The sequence below is a fragment of the Gymnoscopelus braueri genome (genome assembly GCF_963280865.1).
Source record: "Gymnoscopelus braueri genome assembly, chromosome: 10".
Classification (NCBI taxonomy): domain Eukaryota; kingdom Metazoa; phylum Chordata; class Actinopteri; order Myctophiformes; family Myctophidae; genus Gymnoscopelus; species Gymnoscopelus braueri.
The window spans coordinates 45,822,953-45,844,460 of record NC_137611.1 but is presented as its reverse complement, the minus strand read 5'-3'; the positions used below and the strand labels follow the sequence as shown (position 1 = coordinate 45,844,460).

Below are 21,508 nucleotides of genomic sequence, written 5' to 3'. Positions count from 1 at the left end.
ACCTTGTGCACAGGAGCAATTTAAGAGAGCCGAAGACAGGATAGTCTCTAGTGGAGAAAAACAAGACATTTACGATAACATAACAGTTCAACACATAAGCCTAATGTACACGTGACAGTGCATCTGCCATCACGTTTAAAGAACCTTTTATATGGCGAATATCCATGTTGTAGGGCTGCAAAAATAATGCCCATCGCATTAACCTCTGATTTGGATTCTGCAGCGACTTCAAAAATGTCAGTGGATTGTGATCTGTGTAGACCACCAGTGGAGTTAAACCAGAACCCAAATATACATCAAAGTGTTGCAAAGCTAATATTAGGGCCAAAGCCTCCTTCTCAATAACTGAATAGTTAAGTTGATACGTATTGAACTTTCGTGAAAAGAAAGCCACCACTCTGTCCAAACCCTGCTCATCTGCTTGCAAAAGCGCAGCTCCAGCACCCACATTTGAAGCATCTACTTGTAATGAAAAGGACTCCTCCAACCGTGGAGCGGCCAGTACAGGAGTTGAACACAACAGAGCCTTGAGATTCTTGAACGCCAACTGACATCTAGTTGACCAGATAAATTTAGCATCTTTTTTAAACAATCTGGTTAATGGCTCAGCCACGGACGAAAAGTTTCTACAGAAACTCCTATAATATCCTACAAGTCCCATAAAACGGAGCAACTCTTTCTTCGTAGTTGGAGGAGGATATTCAATGATTGCCTTTACCTTATCCTGAACCATGCGCACACTTCCTTGCCCGACCACCTTGCCCAAATAAGTTACAGTTGCTCTTGCAAACTCACATTTAGCCAAATTGATTGTCAATCGTGCCCAGACCAACCTCTCAAAGAGGGCTTTCGTACGTTGCACGTGCTCAGACCAGGTATCGCTGTAGATTACCACATCGTCAAGGTATACGGCGCATCCCTCTAAACCAGCCACCACTCGATTCATGAGGCGCTGAAAAGTTGCGGGCGCATTGCGCAGACCAAAAGGCATAACAGTGTATTTGAATAAACCAGATGGTGTAATGAAAGCGCATATTTCCTGTGCTCGCTTCGACAGAGGGACTTGCCAATATCCTTTTAAAAGGTCAAATGTACTCACATAAGTAGCTGATCCCACCTCATCTATACAATCTTCCATTCGTGGAAGGGGAAAAGCATCTGGCTTTGTGATATTATTGACCTTCCGATAGTCTGTGCACAGTCTATAGGTCTTATCAGGCTTACCAACCAATAGGCAAGGCGATGCCCAGCTTGAGCTGCATGGTTCAGCAATATGGTTGTCCAGCATATACTGGACCTCTTTGTTCAAACATCTACGTTTTTCAGGTGACACCCGATAAAAACGCTGTCTTATAGGTACTGTATCCTCCAACTCCACATCATGCTCAATGAGATGCGTAACCGTGGGGACATCTTGTAACAGAGTAGGATAACCGTTAATAAGAGCCAACAACTCAGAACGTTTATCATCATCCAAATAGGCCAAATTAGAATCAAGTTTACTCAAGGACTCAGTATTGTTCAACCGACCCTGTAAAATGACATCAGGAGTCTCACCCTCCTCTGGATTAACTACCAGAGATGAAGACCCAGCTACCCTGGTTGTACAAAGACATGCATTCACCGTTTTCCCATCAGCTTGATTGGAGTAATATGATTTTAGCAGATTTGCATGACACAGCTTAGTCTTCTTTCTGTTGTCTGGAGTAGCTATGATGTAATTCTGCTCTGTCTCCTGTCTCACAACAGTGTAAGGCCCACTGAATTTTGCCTGGAAAGGAGAACTCACTATAGGTTGAAGGAGCAAAACCTGATCTCCAGCTTTAAACTGCTTAGGCTCTGTACGCCTGTCATAAAGGGACTTCATTTTCCTCTGTGACTGTCCTAACTTCTCTTTTGCACTTTCCACCGCCAAAATCAACCTGTGTCTAAACCCATTGACATAGTCAAGAAGACTTTTAGGGGCTGCAACATCAGACACATTGTCCTGTTGAACAGACCCAGGCCACTTTCTAGTTACTACATTCGGTACCTGATCTGCCCATACTCGTTCCCCACAGAGGTCGTTACCGAGAATGATGTCCACCCCTGCCACAGGCAACTCTGGCCGCACCCCCATGTGAACTTCTCCCTTAACCAAGTCTGAAATGAGAGACATTTTATGCACTGGAACTGGAAACACAAACATGCCCATTCCCTGAATCAAAATGCTCTCCCCCGTATCAGTTTCCGTTGCAAAAGGTAAAACACCCTCTCTTACAAAGGAATCCAATGAGCCACAGTCTCTTAGCACCCTCACTGGCACCTGTTTGTCACTTCCTGTTACTGATATGAACCCCTTGGAAATAAATGGCAAATATGCATTAGCAGTCTTAGGCTTCAATAGCGCACTCTGCTGTCCTACAGGCAAAGCCACTGGGCTGAGTGAGTTGGTCAAGGCAGATGGTTTAACCTGTGAGCCGGTGAACCTCTCCTTAGATTTAAGGACTGGACATTCCTTTTTCCAATGTCCGTTTGCTTTACAATAATGACATAAGCCCACTGCTTTGTCATTCGTGCCTGGTGTCACCCTGTTGTCAACTCTGTTGTCAACTCTGTTGTCGAACCTGTGGCCATGAAACTCTGTTCCGGTCTTTACCCGGGGAAATCTCTCTCTCTCCTCCCTGAAAGCAGGATCTCTGCTACCTGGCCTGTGGGGCCTAACCCTTTTGTTTTCAGTTCCTTTACACACCTTATACAACACTCGCACAGCACATTCCACACATCCATACACTGCATTACATTACTGATTACTGACTTACTCACATCTCATACTTGCTTTGCTTTTGATTATGATTACATTCTTTAATTCTGAATAATAAATATAATTTAAACGTTGACCTTGTGTGGACTCCCTCTTTTTGCCATGTGTTACCCTAGTGCATGACAAAATGGGCTGCCGGTAGTTGGAGGAGGCTGCCGGCTAGCCATCAGTGAAGGCAGAGGGGGCAGGGCCGTCACAAATGGCTCTGGAATAGGCTAATCGTGATCTCGATATTGGTCATAAATTATCGTGATAATCATTTTGGCCACGAGCTGGAATCGAACCCCAGTCTCCCATTCTGCAAACCGACACAGGCACCAATAGAGCTGAGCTCCATTGGCAGAGCTGTTGTGGCCAGGTCTTGTCCGGGAAACTACGCCAAAATGATTTATTTATTTTGTTGTTTATTTGTAGGATGCATGCTATGGACACATCGGGTCAGGGTACTATTTTTTTCTGGCCAAATAAAAAATGTGAAAACAAGAACATGCTGTCTGCTTTTGCTAATGTGTTCTCTATTTGTTCTCCACTAGCAGTGACCATCATGGCAATGAAGGAGCCAGTATGTCTGATAGAGAGTGACAGTGAAGGGAAACTGTGTATGGTTCCCAGTGCCCAGAAGATTTTACAGCAGATTGAGCAGAAAGTGGTTGTGGTGTCAGTAGTGGGCCTGTACCGAACCGGAAAGTCCTACCTCATGAACAAGCTGGCTGGGAAAAACAAAGGTGAGCATTTTCATTATAAGATACATGTACACTACAGTCTGTGTGCTGCTGCAGCCCAGCCTGCTTGGGCGGCTCAAAACTAAGCACAACGCGTAAAGGCATACTTTCAATACTTAGAGATATTGTCATAATTTAAAGTTTTTAAGTCCGCTTGTCTGGACTTTATGCCGTCACACGAGTATTAAGACTCAGAATCAATATGGCAGTCTAGTTGAAATATGTTTTAATGGAATTTGGTTTGTTATTGTCCTATATTTCATCCTCAAGGATTCGCTCTGGGATCCACCATCCAATCCAAGACAAAGGGCATCTGGATGTGGTGTGTACCTCACCCCAGAAAGACTGACCACACCCTGGTGCTGCTGGATACAGAGGGACTGGGAGATATTAAGAAGGTGAGACACCGTTTTGTTTCATGTTCAAATCACGTTGCATTTAATAATTATAAATAATCAAGTTATTACAGGAAAGCATTGGGGATGTGACATCAGACACTGGGGGTTTTGTAAATTATTCTAATACTCATTAATGTCATAAAAATGACTTTTTATAATCAATCGTGGCGACTGAAAACCTGAATCCATGAGAATGTGGTGGGTGGACTTTCTGATCCTGATTATGGGTTGGAGCATGCATATATATATATATATATATATATATATATATATATATATATATATATATATATATATATATAAATGTCAACTTCCTGTTGATTTTACGCGGATCCTGTCTGGGTTTTCTTCCTAATAAAAATAGCAAAATCAATAGGAAGTTGAATTCTTTATAAATAAAATAAACAATCCTGGGTTTGCTGATGTTCTATATTGTCAGTATCAGCTTTGTTTGAGTTTGTTTATGGGCTAAAAGAGCTCCTCCAGCTCTTTTTGTACATTACTGTACAATGTAAGTCAATGAGGAGCATATTTTGAATTATCAATTTCTAGTCAATGGAGATAATATTTTTTATTTCTTGCCCACCTTGGTTGTTATATCATGGCGAGGTTACTACACAACCCAAACCTCTGCCAAAGAGGTCTTGCCCTTTAACATGTGAGATTGACCTGATATTAAAAAAACTTCAGCAGCAATGGATTCTACACATATGAAAACCCTTAAAAAGAGTTATTAGGCTACACATCATTCTACTACAAGTGGGTCAAAAGTTAAATTTTCACCAGTGGCAATCTTGGATTATGCTAATTACAAGAGTTGCCCAAAGATGCTGTGTATGCAACCAAGCTAAAATTATTCTAGGTCCCCATATGAATACAAATATACAACAACAAAAACATTTTAAAATGAATGAAAATTTTTAGGTTTAGTATTGAACAGATAGAAATGTCAAAAACACTAATTCACCTGCTTGCCAGGTGAGATTGAGAGTTTAGAGATGTGAGATTTACCTGCAATTAAACATAATAATCCTCCTATAATTCGACAAAGCTCTGTGAGGGTGGTGAGGCCAAAATCGTGGTGAGGCCAAAATCGTGGTGAGGGTAAATCGTGGTGAGGCCAAAATGTCTTCCGCCCGGTTCTCCTCAGTGGCTGGAGCAATTGATCTGAATTTGCACACAGCCATTGACCATTACCATGAGCACGGAACAGCAAAGCCCGTTTTTCGATTACACCAAATGTCAGCTGTTTATTAGCGTTTTTGTGTTCGCTGGCTCCCGGGTTGCCAGATCATGTGCGTATATCCCCCAACATTCTACACACATGAAAACCCTAAAAAAAATTGTATTCTAGGATAAACGGGTCAAAAGTAAAATTTTCGCCATGGCGTTCAGTCCTCATCTTTGATTATGCAAATTACAAGAATTGCCCAAATATGGCAACTTTGGGCAACCAAGGCAAAATTGTTCTAGGACAGCATATGAATACAAATCAACAACAAGAACAAAATTGTGCACTAATAACACAAAATTCACATTAAATAGCAGACTTCTTGATTTAGTCCAAAACTCACACAAATCAGTAAACATTCTCTCTGTCATGTGATCAAGATGTATCAGTCCAATTTTTCAGATTCCATTCCGATTTACTACAATTGGCTTCCAAAGTTTACAGCAGGGGCCCATTTTGCAAAAATAATAAATACAAAATGTTGAACTCAGTGTCCATTTTGTCCCAAATTTTAATCACACATTGATGGGCCGATAAACAATGCAGAGCTTAAAGAAATTAAGCCCCCACCCCCAACCCGCAGCTTCCTTGTGTCCTGGCGGTTGCACTCCTGGACAAGAAACCAAGATTTTTACTCAGAAGAGCACACTTTTGTCTGTTAAACACATTTAAACATAACAAATGGAAAACTAGAAAAAGTACTCCTCGGAGCACAGGTCTCCGCCAGGTCAGGTAGGTTATTATGGTCTCCTGGTGGCGCTATAATAGGCCAATGTGAAAAGGGTAACATTTATTCTTAGTGGGAGTGTGCGTGCAAAATTTCACAGAAATCGCACAATGCGTTCATGGTTTGAGGCATTTTGTTCAAAACAGAACTATCCTGCCAACTTTGGAAGGCAACGTTAGCCAATTAGGATGCAAAAAAATATCGGACACATCCGTCTTGATCATGACTATTATTCATTTATCAACGCGGTGCAGACCAAATAATGGGCGTACGGCGAGATCACCGCAACTTTCGGCATTTATCAATATATCCTGACGTTGGATTCATCCTACTGTACGCTGAGATCTCACGTCTGGTAGAGACCAGTTGTTGACTTTGGCTGCGCCCGTTTATTCCATTGTAGACCTGCGGAGCAGCATTGTCTGACTGTCTGACAGGCATCTGGACACATAATCCACTCCAAAATGTGTATATCTACACTAATAAATAATCGCTGTGAAAATATATCATTTTTTAAAATAATTTAAACAAACTGCTTTAACAGTCATTCGGTTAAGCTTGCAGATCTGGCTGCATTGGCTATTTGAAAATAGCAGATCTACAAGCTCACAACAGCTCGCATCGCGACGCGTTGTGAGCTTGTAGATCTGCTATTTTCAAAATATACGAGCGCTTCTGCGAGAGAATTTTCGGGAGTCCCGACCATCTTTTCATGGACAGTGAGGTCTACAAACTTACAGTAGCTTGTCCTATGTTATGGAGTTATGTCATAGAGAATTATGTAGGCTACACAACCTGACTGGGTTAAGGATATAAACCCGACGCTCCAATATTAACGTGGCGGCACGGGATCACTATGGAGTTACATTTGTGTCTTTATTAACCAAACAAAAGAAAAACATTTGAGAGAGAAAAAATATAAACAGAGCAAAGAATAGTTTTGAATGAAAACAAATTAAAACAGCAAGCGAAAAATAATAATTTGTAAGCAAAGGAAATTATATAAACAGAACAAAAAAATATTTTTAATTAAAACAAATTAAAAACGCAATCAAAAAAAATATATTTGCAAGCAAAAAAATATAAGATTTGAAAGAAAAGAAAAAATAATTGAGAACAAAACTTTTAAAATTCAAGAGTAAAGAAATAAGGAAAAACTGTTTAAACTACATAAAACAAAATACTTAGTAAAATGTTTGGGAAATAAAAAGTTTTTAATGTTTTTTTTCCTCATTTGCGAATGAAAGTTGTTTTTTCTGATTGCAAAATGCCTTCTCTCTCAAAACCTATGTCTTTGGTCTCGATTTTTTTTTCTCTCTCTTGGATTTGTTTGTGTGAGGGGTTAAAGTTCAGAAGGCGGGTCCTACGCTGATAGATGTAAGACACCTCTCCATTGGTCACTTGGAATCTGAGTGACAGCTCCCCCTTCCTTATGTAGCTTGTTGAATGCAGGGATGGAGGTGTGTTACGGCCAGCATGGTTTTTTGATTGATTGAATTATTAGCAGTTTGCAAAAAAAAACTAAAAAACATGAAAGTATAATGCAAGGTCAGCTAAGAGTATTTAAAACCCAAGAAAGATGACTTGTTTCCATTGGGGTCCTTTGTACTCAATTCATAGAGACATTTAATGACAGACAGATATACACTACTATGCAAAACATCATAAAAAACAAAAACCAAAAAAATATGTACAGTAAACAGTTTGAGTAAACAGATTGATGGAATACTTTATTAACAGTAGGATACAGAGGTACAATTGTACAATGATTGTTATAAGGATAACACAAAAAGGCTCGTTTCCATTGTGGTCCTCTGGGACTGAGGTCAGAGCTCCATTCCAGCTCTGGACGCTACACTATTCGTTACAATATTGAGCATTTTAGGCTATTAGCAATTCAGATGATTCCCTAATGTTAGTGTTTATGTACACTGATGATACGTCCCAGGTGCATCCATGTGATGTTTTTCGTTATAGTTATTCTATTTATAGTGGCTCATAGGAATTTATAGACTACGTGACAACCAGGAATAGTTTGGTGACCACCGGAGAGTCGGGTGACAGCCGGAATCTAGACGGCATCCGGGAGCAGTTTGGGTTAGCGCCCCAGTCTGTGTCTTCCGTGAGGAAGAAGCCCAACAAACCCACGGTGAGGCCTTTGGGAGGACCATTCAAGTAAGACGCAAGGGAGCCTGCAGTACCACCACGGGCCATGGTGGTCATTGCAGTACCATCACGGGCCAAGACACCATCACACCAGAATGAAATGTTTGGAGCAGGGGAGTCTGGTGCAACGCTCAGGTCCTGGACCTGGTGAGACGAAGGAGGAGCCCGGCCAGGAGTCAACCCACAGAGCCTAGTCCCTCCACGTGCCAGAGCCTCCCCGAGTCCCGGCAGAGTATTTCCGGAGAAGCGGACTGAGTGGCCCTGTCTCTCCCTATAGGACTGACCGTGGGTAGCTACTGGGACGTAAGTCGGGGCTTGATCAACCTCGGCTGGGTCACCTGGGTGAGGGTGTATGTTGCGAGACCCGAAACATCCTATGACCCCAGGCTACAACACTGATGATACGTCCCAGGTGCATCCATGTGATGTTTTTCGTTATAGTTATTCTATTTATAGTGGCTCATAGGAATTTATAGACTACGTGACAACCAGGAATAGTTTGGTGACCACCGGAGAGTCGGGTGACAGCCGGAATCTAGACGGCATCCGGGAGCAGTTTGGGTTAGCGCCCCAGTCTGTGTCTTCCGTGAGGAAGAAGCCCAACAAACCCACGGTGAGGCCTTTGGGAGGACCATTCAAGTAAGACGCAAGGGAGCCTGCAGTACCACCACGGGCCATGGTGGTCATTGCAGTACCATCACGGGCCAAGACACCATCACACCAGAATGAAATGTTTGGAGCAGGGGAGTCTGGTGCAACGCTCAGGTCCTGGACCTGGTGAGACGAAGGAGGAGCCCGGCCAGGAGTCAACCCACAGAGCCTAGTCCCTCCACGTGCCAGAGCCTCCCCGAGTCCCGGCAGAGTATTTCCGGAGAAGCGGACTGAGTGGCCCTGTCTCTCCCTATAGGACTGACCGTGGGTAGCTACTGGGACGTAAGTCGGGGCTTGATCAACCTCGGCTGGGTCACCTGGGTGAGGGTGTATGTTGCGAGACCCGAAACATCCTATGACCCCAGGCTACAACACTGATGATACGTCCCAGGTGCATCCATGTGATGTTTTTCGTTATATGTTCTACTACAGTTTGTGATCTGTATTTAAAATTGTTGTATTGTTGTTACTGTTATAGTAGGCCAGTGGTTCCCAAACTTGGGATCGGGACCCTCAGAGGGGGTCCCCAGATTAGCTTAATGGGCAACATTGGTTTCTCTCTCAACAATAAACAAACCAACCTATACAGTATAAGTGTATACAGGGTAACACATTTCTAAAGTGACAATTTAATGACTTTTAAGACCTTTTTAAGGCATTGTGCGCTTGTAGTTCGGCTATTTTCACAATATTTATCTGTGGAACCGAGTCAAACTAAATCTAATGTCTACAATTTCAAGTGCTTGTCAGGGTGGGTGGTCCCCAGTTCAAGTATGATTATTTTGGGGGGTCCCCAGTTCAAATATGATTATTTTAGGGATTCACAGCCTGAAGCACACTATCAGACGAAACGTTTCCAAAGCAGTCTATCTGGAATGGGCCTGGCCAATAGGCCAGTCACTTCAGCCTTGCCTTAATTAGAATAACGAATATAACATAAAATAATGTAGCTTTATTTTATAATTTCAAAGGGTTCCGAGGCTGTGAATCCCTAAAATAATCATATTTTAACTGGGGACCCCCCAAAATAATCATACTTGAAGTGGGGACCACCCACCCTGACCCAGGCATTAGATTTAGTTTGACTCGGTTCCACAGATAAATATTGTGAAAATAGCCGAACTACAAGCGCACAATGCCTTAAAAAGGTCTTAAAAGTCATTAAATTGTCACTTTAGAAATGTGTTACCCTGTATACACTTATACTGTATAGGTTGGTTTGTTTACTGTTGAGAGAGAAAACAATGTTGCCCATTAAGCTAATCTGGGGACCCCCTCTGAGGGTCCCGATCCCAAGTTTGGGAACCACTGGCCTACTATAACAGTAACAACAATACAACAATTTTAAATACAGATCACAAACTGTAGTAGAACAGAAACCTAACATTAGGGAATCATCTGAATTGCTAATAGCCTAAAATGCTCAATATTGTAACGAATAGTGTAGCGTCCAGAGCTGGAATGGAGCTCTGACCTCAGTCCCAGAGGACCACAATGGAAACAAGCCTTTTTGTGTTATCCTTATAACAATCATTGTACAATTGTACCTCTGTATCCTACTGTTAATAAAGTATTCCATCAATCTGTTTACTCAAACTGTTTACTGTACATATTTTTTTTGTTTTTGTTTTTATGATGTTTTGCATAGTAGTTTATATCTGTCTGTCATTAAGGGCGGTTTCTCACTGGATCCGTTTTCATTGAAAACGTTTCCCAGTTCGAATGGTGGCCTCAGTGGCCTGCATTCACATTGGCCAAGATCCAATCGCGCCAGAGAACACATGCATATATACCCCCGATCCTATAGGTGGCGGCATGCACATAGTGTTTCTTCTGTGGACACAGACGTCATCAACTATGCGCCAATGTTTGTGCTGGGCTCGCATTAATATAGGGTTTCAAAACCTGGTGAAACACTTGTGTGCATTAGCGCAAGATGAGGATACAGGAAACATTCAGTCTAAATGTACAGTTTACTAACCTTCACAACTACTACTACTTTTGCATTTGAAACTTTAAATTTCTCTAAATATTATAAACTTTCACGACAGCTTAAGTACAAAATGAAAAGGCAACTATAGTAGCCTACAGTGAAGTCGGACTGAATGATATATATATATATATATATATATATATATATATATATATATATATATATATATATATGTATATATATATATATATATATATATATATATATATATATATATATGCGCCCTGTGCTCTTCTTTTTCTCTATGAAGAAAAGTACAAGTACAGTTGACACAAACGCATTCCGCAACGCTGCCTGTCTGTTGTTTAATCTCATCCTCTGGACTGCAAAGCCATAGCTGGTCATGTAGGAAGGTGTGCGATAGGATCGCGCTTGCCATAGTCTCTAAAGTAATAATAATAATAAGAGAAAGTTCACTTTTGGTTATTTAAAAAGAGTCTCCTTATTTTATGTATTAATTTATTAGCCCTACATGGGAGAAACGTTAACTTTAGAGCTTTGGTTATAATTTAAAAAGACTAGAGCAGTTTATGTGCAGACTCACCTTTTTATTTTTATTTATTTATGATTTGTGGGTCCAGCACTGTGTGTAAAAAAGAACTGTGGGGACGTGCATCTCCTGCCTTTGTTCATATTTAAAATAAAAATTATATTTTCCAATGCAAGATCAGTGTGGTTATCTGCTCTATATTGTAATATCAAAAATAGTGGATCAACAAGCTCAATGTGTCGCATTGCACCGCATTTTCAGCTTGTAGCTTGGCTATTTTTGCTACTTTTGTGTGACACTGTATGACAATAGGGCATTCATTTATGATGAAAAAGCATTAAAAGTTGCAATATGGGATACAGGGTTTCTTCCTAACAGCAAAGATATGTAGTAGAGATCCAATTTAAATATCCGCACCAACCGTTTCTCCCGTATGTCAAAATATTATTATTTTCTGGTATTCCCCGTTAGTTTTAGTAGGCTATTAGTTGTGCGATGCGATCACAAAATGCATTGATTTAGCCTATGGAATGTCGGTGTGTCTTTTTTCTTTTTTTCAAACCGGTGCTGCGCTGACAGACGGCATGATCCAACATACAGGCGTCCAACACATGCGGCATCCAACGGATGGATGCCGCAACGGTTGGATTCCAGCCTACAGAGAGCACTGCTCTGCTGTGCTACTGCTTGGTGTGGATATGTTACGGCCATGGTTGAACCCCTGTGGATTGATCTGCGACGTGTTTTTGTTGGCTGTTTTTGTCGAGTTTATATACCGTCACCTATTCCAAATAGCGGGCCACTTCCGTCTAACGGTACGCTTGCTTTCACATTGCAGCTACCGTACCCGAAAACGCATGATCCGGATCCGAAACTGCCTCCCGAGGTGGTTTCGGGAACGGAACGGTGATACGTTTCGCGGGTCGATTCGCTACATTCACACTAGCCAAGCGGTCTGGAGTGCGCACCCGGGACCTGAGTGTGAAACGGCTCTAAATGTCTCTATGAATTGAGTACAAAGGACCCCAATGGAAACAAGTCATCTTTCTTAGGTTTTAAATACTCTTAGCTGACCTTGCATTATACTTTCATGTTTTTTTGTTTTTTTTGCAAACTGCTAATAATAATAATAATCAAAAAACCATGCTGGCCGTAACACACCTCCATCCCTGCATTCAACAAGCTACATAAGGAAGGGGGAGCTGTCACTCAGACTCCAAGTGACCAATGGAGAGGTGTCTTACATCTATCAGCGTAGGACCCGCCTTCTGAACTTTAACCCCTCACACAAACAAATCCAAGAGAGAGAAAAAAAAAATCGAGACCAAAGACATAGGTTTTGAGAGAGAAGGCATTTTGCAATCAGAAAAAACAACTTTCATTCGCAAATGAGGAAAAAAAACATTAAAAACATTTTATTTAGCACAACACATTTTATTACCCAAACATTTTACTAAGTATTTTGTTTTATGTAGTTTAAACCGTTTTTCCTTATTTTTTTACTCTTGAATTTTTAAAGTTTTGTTCTCAATTATTTTTTATTTTCTTTCAAATCTTATATTTTTTTGCTTGCAAATATATTTTTTTGATTGCGTTTTTAATTTGTTTTAATTAAAAATATTTTTTGTTCTGTTTATATAATTTCCTTTGCTTACAAATTATTATTTTTTGCTTGCTGTTTTAATTCGTTTTCTTTCAAAACTATTCTTTGCTCTGTTTATATTTTTTCTCTCTCAAATGTTTTTCTTTTGTTTGGTTAATAAAGACACAAATGTAACTCCATAGATCACTGCATTCCGCCCGAGTCTCATGACTGCTTTATTTAGTGTAACTCGAACATGCACTGCTCGGTATGGGTTAAATAAATGGGTATACAAACGTATTCCATTCATGGCGATGTGATTGGTATCATATGTCATTCATGTAGGCTACACGCCTACCTATGTGACAACAAAGATTGTACCGCTACGCTACAGATTACATGAAAGACAAAGTTGGGCGGGGGTGTGTGTGTGTGTGTGTGTGTGTGTGTGTGTGTGTGTGAGAGAGAGAGAGGCGTGTGCTTGTGCGTGTGTGGCCAGGCGAGCGGGGGAAACCCTTTCTTATTGGCTTTTCATGCTTTTTTTGGGTCGTATTCTGGTTCTTCATGTCGTGAAGTCGGGGCGTTTTGTGAATATTTAAGGGCGTGTTATTTAAATGACACTCGTTTTCAGACGTGAGATTTATAAAAGCTCCGACTTGATGTACGCTAGAATTGGCTGTATAGGATCCTTTGATAAATGTGACTTTGACGTTGGTGTACGGCCGAATATATGGAAGAATATAAGCCGCTTTTTACGCTCCGTTGATAAATGAGGGCCACTGTGTACCGATTTGCGTGACAAAACAATCATGTGTTGATCACATGATCGTTTTGCGGGATGTTTGGACAAAATCTGTAGGAGTAATATCCAAAAATGTGTCTTGCAAAAATTGGCCTCCTGGTGGCGCTATAACAGGCCAATCTGAAAAATGTGGGGCATAGGTTCGGGTTTGGCATCCAGGGAGTGTGTGTGCACAGTTTCGCAGCGACCAACCCAACAGTGCCAGAGATTAGCTGTTCACAGACAGACACACACGGACACACGGATGGAAAGGGTGCAAAACATAAGTCTCTGCCATGCCTTTCGGCCTGGCGGAGACAATTAAATGGTGGAAAACTATGAACTACATGTGATCAGAGTAATGTAACTAACACATCCAAACTATTTATTTTGGTTTCAGGGAGATACGACGAATGACAACTGGATCTTTGCCATGGCAGTTCTGCTCAGCAGCACCCTGGTCTACAACAGCATGGGCACCATTGATAATAAAGCCCTGGAGAACCTTCAGTATCCTTCAAATGATTAACTCATTGTTCCCTCTTTTACTCATACTAGCTTTTCAGGCCGCTATGCGGCCTGAAAAGCTAGTCTTATATTGCGCTGATGTTTTGAGAAAGCCCTGGCAAATAATTACAACTTCCCTCCAATCTCCATAAATATACAGATAACCCCTGTGAAACAAAATGAACCACCCTTATGCTAAGTGCACGTCTATTGGTATTGTAAATGTAATACGAGGGTAGGAGCGCCACAGCAATAAGATGCTTTCTATCTAAAAACAGTGTTTCAGGGACTGTTTTCGTCTTAACAAACATTCATTCAGCAATAAATAAGTGTATCTCACGATCTCCATCTTTTCAGATGTTCACATTTCTGTCCTAAAACTACATTTTGCAGCTTCTAAGTATATCCCTGCTCAGTCTACCCTCCTGTAAAAAGGTTCAGAAATCCAGTGTTGTGTGAGGTTCTTTTGTCATCCTTAACACCACCCCTTACAGCTATGTGACAGAACTGACAAATCATATCAAAATGAAGTCCAATAAGGATGAGAATGATGATCGTACGTATGTAAGTTTCTTTCCCTCCTTTGTGTGGGCTGTGCGAGATTTGTCACTGGATCTGGAGCTAGATGGGAAAGCCATAACTGCGAACGAGTACCTGGAAGACGGTCTCAAGGAGAAACAAGGTTTCATGAACTGCTGGAAATGATTTGAATATAATTGAGATTTCAATCATTTTAGAAGTTAGAAGTTCTTTACACTAAAAGGTATTGTGTTCTGTATGTGTTTCATTTTGTCAAAGGTAAAGAGAATCAGCGATACAACGAACCCCGAGCCTGCCTTCGTAAATTCTTCTTGCCTCGCACGTGTTTTGTGTTTGACAGACCGGCCAGGAATACGAAACAATTGGAGGAACTGACAGATGCTGAGATGTATCCAGAATTTGTTGAACAGACTACAAAGTTCACTGAACACATCTACACTAAGTCTGAGACCAAGACTATCAGAGATGGCATAAAGGTCACTGGCAGATGTAAGTAACTGGGTTTCTGGTATTTCTGTCAGTCAACAGTATTTGAGGAATTTAAATCAGTGAATACTATCTGTGCTCATTTTGCATTCTGACAAATGCAAGTGTTTATTGTCAAGAATTTAGGGATGATATGGTCAAAATGTTATTTTCCTTTTTTAAGGAATAATTATATTTGAGAGAAAGTGGTTGTTCCAGGACAAATTAGTTATTATTGTAGAAGTGAAATTATATGTATATTTTGTAATCCAATTGTCATGGTGTTTTTAAGTGTGCCTGCCATGTAATGGCCAAACACTTATTGTAATCCGCCATACTTATTAATAATAATAATAATAATAATGTCGCCACAAAACTTTGTCCGTCCGTAACTGCCGCACGGTTTACACTACCTTGGCAATATATACATCAAAACGTGCGGCTTGGAATCGTGTGCTCAGAAGTTTTTCGCCGCTACGCGTTACCATTGCGCCGTTATTCGCCAAAAAATACTAAACCACGCCCCCTTTTGGCCGCACGCGGCGCCCCAAATGCTACTCCTCCCACACGGTTTACACGTCCCTGGAAATGTATACATCAAAACGTGCGGAACGACCGGGCCAACCAGGCCTTTTATTGCTGTTTCGCGTTACCACGGCGACATAATCGGCAAAATCACGTAGCCACGCCCCCTTTTTAGTCCCCCATTCAAACCCATGTTTTTTTTTTCCAAATTGTTTTTTCCCCCAAAAAAAAGATTCTCCACCAAAATTTTACTCCACCAAAATGGTCCAAAAACCTGTTAGGAGCACGTTTCAGGCCATTTGGAGTCGATTGGTGTTATTTTGTAGTGACACTATTTTGAGTCTCCAGCCAGCTGCAGAAACACTTACATTTTCTAAGGAAATTTGTTTCTAGTTTTGTTTTTAGTTTTTAGGGCGCAAGCACTGCACCAGTGCGAAGCCCTATTGAAATTGCAAACAATATTATTATTATTCTTAAAAATGAATCGCGTTTTTGAGGGCCTTATATCATACTCAAAAAGTTGGGCAACTTTGCACACACGTCACAAGTGGCAAATAATTACTTATTTTATCAGTCTCAAAAAGGGGTGTGGCCTAATGGCTCAATAGCGCCCCCCCTACAAAATCTCAACGTTGAAACCACAAAATACGGTTTCACCTATATTTATAAACATTGGTACATACCTGTATCATGTCCCGACTTACAACAAAGTCTTTTGGAGCCATGACCTAAACCCAACAAGAAGTCAGCCATTTTGAATTTATTGTGGCGTTTCAGTGTATTTTATGCCATTTCACGGGTTGTAGGCTACTTTAACTGACCATCCTCCTCCTCATTTCTATCTTTTGCTATGACTTTTGAACAGTTTGTCGTACAGTCATGACTCATGAGTCGCCTACCTGGTCTCGGTTCAAAATGTTTGTCCTGCATTGGAGTTACTTATCTCTGTTCCCTGTTCTGAATGGTCGATATTTGGTCCGATATTTGATCACAGCACGTGTTGTTATATTTGAAGAAAAAATAATTGATGTATAATTTAATGATTTGTATCACTGATGATGGCATAGTAAAAAAAATACCTTTGTAAGGATTCATGGCAGTATAACATAATATTCCGTACACCTCCCAGCCTCCCCTTTTTTTGTTGTTGTAGGTGACATTGGCATTAGCAACATCTGACTTTCGTCTGCTTCAGCATGAACATTAATCTCTGAACTACATTATGATGACTAGTTGAACACACTTGCTGATTGGGTCTTCCTTCCACAGTACTTGCTCAACTGGCAGAGACATACGTGAAAGCCATCCGTAGTGGAGAGGTTCCCTGTCTGGAAAATGCTGTGAAGGTACTGGCTGAGATTGAGAATGCCAAAGCTATTGAGCAGGCCCAGGTCCTCTATGTACAGAGAATGAAGTTAGTACCCTTCCCCACCAACACCATGGAGGAGCTGTCTGCCATCCATGCATCCAGTCAGAGCGAGGCCCTGGCACTTTTCATGAAACATTCATTCAGAGATGAAGAATATCAGAAGAAGCTTATGGTATGTGTTGGAAATCATCATCCATTGTTTTCATATTGTGTTTCCATCACCTTATACAACACTTTTTAAAATCCTCTAAAGCTTAGTCAAATTATTGTCCTTTTGAGTCTTTTAGCTTTCCCTTGTATCTCGATATGCATAGTTTCTATCTCGTCTTTTCACTGAGGGAGCCCCTTCCAATTGACTCCTCACCAAATCATATTCATTAATGGGATGCACTAGCCTGGCTCCACCCCCTGAATCGTTTGCCTCGCATTCAGGGTCTGGTGACGCTGTCGAAGGTGGGTGTTTCTCGGTTGAAAATCTGTACGACGAATCGGGATCGGGATAATCCAGTATGAACCAATCGCCAAAGAGTCTTTGAAAAAAAAACTTTGGCCACGCCCCCATCTCAGAAATCGGCTGCATTGAGAGGGCTTTCAGACTGAATAATGGAGTGAAACGAAATGAAAATTCAGGCTGAGTGTCAGGCTAGGGATGCACTGCAGTAAAGATAAAATCTTTAATGCCGTCAAACAGCAACCCCTAGGCAAAAAAAACATGTTTCTAATTACACGTTATTTACTTTTTGTCTCGCCAGGCCGAAGGCATGGCCGAGACTATGTTTTGCACCCTGTCCGTCCGTCCGCCGCCCGTCTGTCCATGTATGTGTGTGTGTGTCCGTCCGTTTGCGAGCAGCTAATCTACTCCTTTAAGTAACGTAAAGTATACATGATTGGAACGTATTTGAACATTCGCCAATTGAGGCCTTATATTTCTACAATTGCAACATATTGCTAGAAAACCTGTTTATCCAATCATTTTGGGCATGAACAAGAAGTTGAAGGATACATTTTGGTCTAATGATGTAACATGCATGTTCACATCATGTATACTTTACATGACTTCAGAACATATTTCTAATATTATTTTTTACATTTTGGACAAAGTAACCCATTTGGGAATATACATTTTCATTTTGACCACTATGTTTTTAGAGTGTACTTCAGGGAGAATATGATCAGATCTGTGAGAAAAACTTCAACGAGTCCAGGAAGGCATGTGAACTAATCATCAAACAAGTCTTTGAACCTCTGGAGAAGAACGTGGTAGCTGGTCTCTACATAGCCCTTGGAGGATACACAACGTTCCATCAGGACCGCCGGATGATGATTAATGAATACGACCATGCAAAAGGCAGAGGAGTCAAGGTCAGTTAGATTTCTGCCAACTTCAGATCTGAGTCAGAGAATATTAAATTAAACCATCTGTACCCATGAGGAGTAACAGGTTTTCATATAGGCTTATACTGTGTGTGTGTGTGTGTGTGTGTGTGTGTGTGTGTGTGTGTGTGTGTGTGTGTGTGTGTGTGTGTGTGTGTGTGTGTGTGTGTGTGTGTGTGTGTGTGTGTGTGTGTGTGTTTGTGTGTGTTTGTGAGACCAGGCTGAGGAGGTGCTGAAGGCATACCTGGATAAGCAGGAGATAACTGCCAACTTCTTACTGGTAGCAGATAAAAACATCTCTGACACCGCACACCGGAATGCAGAAGGTAAACTATATTAAAGAGAAAAAAATAGCAAAAAATAAGGTATTTAACCCCCTTGAACCCTTGAACCACAGCGCCCCATATTCTGGGGGAAAATTTGCCAGAAATAGCAGATCTAGAAGCTTCGCATTGTGATGCGCTGTGAGCTTGTAGATCTGCGTTTTCTGGCGAAGAGATTTGACGTGGAAGGAAACCAGAGCAGTCCAAGTACAGAGCCAACTCAGGGCTCGTTCACTACGAATAGGGGGTTTAAAGCTGTAACTACAGTAGTGATAATACATATAAGTTTAAAAGCTTGAAAGATAATTTAAATTCAATATTTGTATAATGCTTTTCCAAAAAGAGTTACAATGTGCTTTACAGAACAAGGCAAATGAGCAGCATGATACCATAGGAGTACAAATACAACAGTTAATAAAATAACTCATATAAAACAAAATACCACAGAAACAAGTTATACAATAAACACAGATAAAATCAATAAAACACTAAACTGGCAAGAAAAGGACTTTCCTTACCAATTTCATACTACACATCGTCGATGTATGCCTTTACAAAAAAAAAAAAAAATCACATGTATTATTTATTCGTTTTAGATCTATACATTTTTGGAGTGAATACATATGTTTACATGCCTGTCAGATGGTCAGACAATGTTGCTCCGCAGGTCTACGATGGGACCAATGGTCTGCTGTTTGCAGAAACTGTCTTGAGATATTACTTGCGGATTGAATGATAGGCCAGAATCAAAGAACACACCCAGGTCACATGCTTAACGCTGGATAGAGCTCTGACTGGATGGACTGTGTGGAATTTGGGGGACCAAAAATAACGATTTCAGATTGTGCCTTATTTAGCTGCAGGACATTTTAAAACATCCAGCACTTGACATCAGCGAGACATGACGATAGACTGGACATATTGCCTGCTACAACAAGTTTTAATGGGATGTATAGTTGCGTGTCATTTACATAGCGATGATAGTGAATATTATGGTTACGAATGATTATATGTTACCAAGCGGAAGCATATTGAAAACAGGAGGACCAGAAATTGTCCTGCAGTACACCACAGGTGAGGGGGACTGGAGAGGAAGAAGCTTTCCCGATCACCACTGAAAAGGTGGCTTCTTGTATAAAACCAGGTTAAAAAGTTATGTCTTAAGTTTGCGTTGCAAAATATCAAGAGTTAGCACTGACCACACTGTAGAGCTTTGGGTCATTGGTGGAAATGTGTTTCAGCAAATTTGGTCTCCATGGCAGCAATGCTGACGAAGGTATCTGACCGTGAGAAGTTACGGGAGAGGCAGATGGCTGACCGTGAGAAGTTACTGGAGAGAAAGATGGCTGATCTGCAGAAAACCCAAGTGGAGCAGAACCAGCTCATGGCGAAGATGGAGAGAGAGCGGATACAAGCCCAAGCAGAGCATGAGAAGCTGATGGCTGTGAGTGATTATATGAATGGTGTAATGGGGCGTTTGATTCCAGGTTCAATTCCAGCAATGTGTCGATGTGTGTCCCTGAGCAAGACTCTTAACCCCTAATTACTCCCGAGCCCCGTAGAATGGCTGCTCACTGCTCCTAGTGATTATAGGATGGGTAAATGCAGAGGATGGAGGTCATGTATGTGCATATATATAATACAGTGACAAAAAACACCCCAAGGAGTGGGGACTAAATTATAATTATAATTATGATTGTTGTTTAGAAGAAAAAAAACGTTAATCAAGTTTTGATTCTGTAGGATTTTCTTCAGGTTTAATTTCATGTCATTTCATTTTTAAACCTGAAGAAGGTCCGTAATGATCGATAAGTCATAGTAGTCTTTTTAAACTGAATTACTGTGCTTTGCATGTCGGGTCTGACACCAAGATATAGAGAATTGATCAGATATGAATATTGTGTGCCAACAGTAGAATGTGTTTTTATATCTTAGGGTGTTGTGTCTGAACACAAACACAAGGAAAGAGCTGATGAGCAGGAGAGACGTCGTTTGGAAGAACAGGTGCAGGCTCTCAAGAGACCGATGGAGGAGTTGGAGGAACAGAGGAAGAAACAGAACAATTCTGAACAAAAGTGTACAATTCTCTAGCCAGTCACACAAGCAATGCAACTAATTAGACCTACCATTGTAATGGGTGTTCAACTTCTTACATTTATCTACCAATCACACTCTATATGCAATCGATATATCTCCCATGTAGGGGGTATTTGAGCACGCGAGCACGTGTCTTTTATGGTTTTATTATACACAATCCAAACACACACTTACACTTCCAGAGTCAAGGTTATAAACCGAAAAGAAACACACACAAACAACAACGACAATATTACTGACATGATATCTACACACAAACTATAAAACATATCAGAAATATGTCCATTTATCGCCGTATGAACACGCTCTCGTAACTCACCGGGGTGCTCCGTCGAATCTGACGCTATCTATGAATGGAAATGTACTAGCCCGCCAATTGTCCATTTTTAAGAATTTGCAATATATTCCTCCTCTGCCCCGGGACAATTCAGTTGTTCAAATTCAGTTCAAATTGTTTGTATGAGATCTTACACCCAAATTGCATTCATATTTTAATTGAAACCTCATTTGGGTGGAAGATGTCTCACACACACACACACACACACACACACACACACACACACACACACACACACACACACACACACACACACACACACACACACACAAAAGGTTAAGGCCTCATAAAATGAGAACCCCATTCATTGTGGAGCAGATTTTACCTCCCAGTTCATCACCAAATGGAGTTTCTAAATGTGATTTCTAGCTGAGAGACAGTGGTGCTTGTTAACATAATAGTAACTGTTTGTGCTGAGCCTCAAGAA

The 21,508-nt window shown here is 41.0% G+C and overlaps 1 protein-coding gene across 1 annotated transcript; it reads left to right on the top strand.

Annotated features, from left to right (window-relative positions):
• Positions 1-3,341: 3,341 nt before the first annotated feature.
• On the top strand, positions 3,342-20,738 carry LOC308093618 (guanylate-binding protein 1-like; the record flags this gene model as incomplete). Its single annotated transcript, XM_080439950.1, has 10 exons — positions 3,342-3,528; positions 3,796-3,923; positions 13,945-14,054; positions 14,546-14,733; positions 14,850-15,080; positions 16,851-17,122; positions 18,100-18,312; positions 18,545-18,650; positions 19,910-20,091; positions 20,583-20,738. The coding sequence occupies exons 1-10, from the start codon at positions 3,348-3,350 to the stop codon at positions 20,736-20,738; spliced, it is 1,767 nt and encodes a 588-aa protein (XP_080296076.1). The 5' UTR covers positions 3,342-3,347.
• Positions 20,739-21,508: the final 770 nt, after the last annotated feature.